The 3,441-nt window shown below is 47.2% G+C and overlaps 1 protein-coding gene across 1 annotated transcript in view; it reads right to left on the minus strand.

Moving 5' to 3' along the window:
* Nucleotides 1–350: 350 nt before the first annotated feature.
* MELLADRAFT_110340 (uncharacterized protein) overlaps nt 351–3,441 on the minus strand; it is a gene marked incomplete at both ends in the record, with an annotated part of 5,237 nt that continues 2,146 nt past the window's right edge. Inside the window, 2 exons of the mRNA XM_007414457.1 lie at nt 351–368; nt 476–726. Of these exons, the coding sequence (XP_007414519.1) occupies nt 351–368; nt 476–726 (269 nt within the window). The remainder of the gene's footprint in view (nt 369–475; nt 727–3,441) is intronic.

A 3,441-nucleotide genomic window follows, 5' to 3' on the forward strand; every position in this document is an offset into this window, starting at 1 on the left:
AAGGTGAAGTAGGCGAAGGGCGAAATTGCTGTCGTCCATACTGAAACGGAGGCAAGTATGAATGAGGAGGAAGTGAAACCATGTGTGGTGGCGGGTTATAAAACGACGCAGGAGCCGGAACTTGATGAAAAGCAGGATTGACGTCCGGAAAGTTCATAATTGCTGCAGAAGTAGGAGCAAGGTGATGATTGATGTGAGGAAACGGATTAACTGCCGGACTTCTAGCCGAAACTGATGCCACAGGTTGAGGTTGAGCTTGAAGACGCGCGATAAACAACTCGATGTCCCTAGTCAAGGAAGGTGGGGCGTTTGGGCAAGCAATGCTCTTGCCGTCACGTTTATGAGTGTGATCATAAGGCTTCAAACACCTATGACACATGACGTTTGAATGACAGAAATTGCGAAAAAATGACCACGAGATCCCAGCAGGTAAGGGAGGAAAGGTTTTCTTTGAGTTCGAATTCAACGCATGGACATCAATATCCATAGCATTTGGATCACGAGGAATGTTGACCACCACAGGAGAAGATACCACCTTTTGCAAAGGCTGCGAAGATCCGTAAGTTGCACGATGAATACCGATATCATGAAGTTGTTCAGATGCCAAAGAAGCCAATTCTTGCCGAGCTTCCAACGTAGTACACTTCTTCCAATCAGGTAAATGTAAAGCATGCTCCCTAAGATCATTTCGTAAACCACGACTAAACATGTCCTTTAACACAATTTCTGAGATTTGAAGTTGAAAAGCGATTGCATTAAATTTTGAAATATATTGACCAACAGGAGTTTTGCCTTGCTTCTATCTTTACTCTATGGGTAAGAGTTAGGTTTACAAGCTCTTAGTATTTCCATATATGTTTAGTATACAAGTGTACTCTACATATATCCGTTCTCAGCCTTATGCTATCCTACCTAGGGTATCCTAAGTTGAGAATAGTGTGGGGGGGGTGTCTCGAGCTCGGGAGTGTACCGGAGTCGCCTCAGGGCCTACTTCTGAGGTCCTGCGGGACGGACTCTCGGTCTGTTCCGAGCTCCAGACGGCGTAAAGTGCCTGAAAAGGGAACCGGAGAGCTTAGTCCTAGCCTATGGAAGGTGGGTGGGCGCGAAAAATTGTTAAATCAAGTTTAACTAGTTTGAAGAGCTTGGATAAACAAGATCTACGACTAAAGGTGCAGGAAAGGATTTCTAGAGAGTGTAATGAAAATTTTTGTTTCACTCTCTGACTCTTTGACCTACCCGCCTCTGTCGTGTATGTCATGTTACATGTGCACCTACTCGTCTCTTACCCTTTTGGTGACGATAGAAATGCCTTACCACGTCGTGCCTTTGGTGGGAAGCTACCATCTATCTTTACTCTATGGGTAAGAGTTAGGTTTACAAGCTCTTAGTATTTCCATATATGTTTAGTATACAAGTGTACTCTACATATATCCGTTCTCAGCCTTATGCTATCCTACCTAGGGTATCCTAAGTTGAGAATAGTGTGGGGGGGGTGTCTCGAGCTCGGGAGTGTACCGGAGTCGCCTCAGGGCCTACTTCTGAGGTCCTGCGGGACGGACTCTCGGTCTGTTCCGAGCTCCAGACGGCGTAAAGTGCCTGAAAAGGGAACTGGAGAGCTTAGTCCTAGCCTACCGAACCTTGGGGCATCGGGGAGCCCCGAGCTCACTAGGACCTACTCTCGCAGGTGCCACAAGGTTTCTGTGTGGCTTGTACGTCTGCAGATCCCCCCTTGTATTCTCACTGTATTTCTCAAGGCATTCAATCTTTTGCGCCTCTACGTTTGATCTGTAGCGCATTCATTTGTAAGTCTGGTATTGTCTTTCTTCACTCTGGACTCTTTATTTCCATCTTCTTCAACCATTCTCTGTTGATTCTCATCTCGTCATCGCTAAACTTCCTCAAGTATCTTTCGTACGACTTTGATTTCCATCGACCCCTCTCTATTATCTGGTTTAGTGGGAGGCCTTCGTTCCACAGGAAAGAGGCTCCGCCAACTCTAAATGAGTGACCGGTGAGTTTATCGTAGCCGTCTTTCTTCCATAACTTCTTTAGGATTGCCATGACTCCTTCTTTAACTAATCTAGTTCCTCCTTTCCCTTCTTCGAGGTCGAAGGTAAACAGTCTATCTTCCGCGTATGAACCGTTCTCTACATGCCTTTTTAATAGACGTTCTACAGCTGCCACGGGGTCGAGGATTGACTTGTGTCGTCTCAACGTCAGTACTTGTTTCTTGCCTGGCCTCGCTGTCTTGGCTTCTCGGAGAGCGATCGACATTACTTGTTCATCGGCCGAGATCTTCACATCTTTGATCCGAACTTCTTTCTCCTCTCGAAGTGTGGTGAGTTCGCCTAAGCGCGCCATCCCCCAAAATGCTACGAGTGCCATTGTCACTGCTAACTCGGCTGCTCCATCGTTTCTGGGTAGGTTCCTCAACAGGCTGGCGAGGTGTATTATCTGGACAGGGCGTTTCTGTGGGTTTTCTTTGGCTCGAGAATCGAGAAGTTTTGCTGCCTTGAGCGCCCAATTGATTTCTCTCTGGTCGATGTCCGGGAAGCTCAAGTGGTGGAATAGGTGCCAGGCTCGTAGGCCAGATAGATATGCTTCGATTGTCGAAGGTCGAATCTCTTGGTTTGTTCTCGCTTCACCTTCGACTTTCGGCGCGGCCCATTGTATAAATAGGAGGATTTGTTGTGCGCTGGCTGGTAGGAGTTGCTGCCGTGTCTTGTTGTCCTTCTTCCCAAAGGTCAAGTATTTTGTTATCGCGGAGTTGTATTGGATTAGTGTATCTCTAGTCCAGCTTCCTCCTAGCACCATCAATCGCTGTACGGGATCCGTTTCCATTGTCACTACTCCATTCTCGTTGCTAATGAAATTCGTTATCTTTTTCAGGTCAAGGTTTTTCTTCGGGGGTCCGGTGTCGGCGCTCATTCTTGTCTCGGGACTGGTGTAAGTTCTTGTCTCAAGAAAGGTGCGAGGTCTTCCGGCATGTGAATCAGTACTTCTTCGGCCCAGTGGAGGTTGGTTTCTAAACCTCTTGAAAGACGGTCTGCGTCGTTGTCGTCTGAGGTAACCCGTTCTTGTTTAATCGAACACTGGTGAGTCGTTAGGAGCTTCTGAATTCTTTTCCATTCGTTGTTGACTGCCCGGTCTTTGGATCGGGTGTTTCTGATGGCTGCCTCAGTAGTTGTATTGTCTGTCCAGACAATGAAACATTTTCCTTTCGTTTGTTTCATCTTCAGTACCACGAGAAGGCCTAACCTCACTGCGACAGTCTCAATCCACGCGATATTACGCTTCACGTTATCCTCTCGTACGACGTCCCAGTCTGGTAAGAGTCTGAACTTTGCCCAGTTCGTGCCTATCAGGACCCCTACTCCGTAAGATGTGGACGCGTCGCCGACCCACTTGATGTCTTCCGGTACTAGATTAGGTATAATCCTC

Source organism: Melampsora larici-populina (genome assembly GCF_000204055.1).
Source record: "Melampsora larici-populina 98AG31 unplaced genomic scaffold MELLAscaffold_43, whole genome shotgun sequence".
Taxonomy (NCBI): Eukaryota; Fungi; Basidiomycota; class Pucciniomycetes; order Pucciniales; family Melampsoraceae; genus Melampsora; species Melampsora laricis-populina.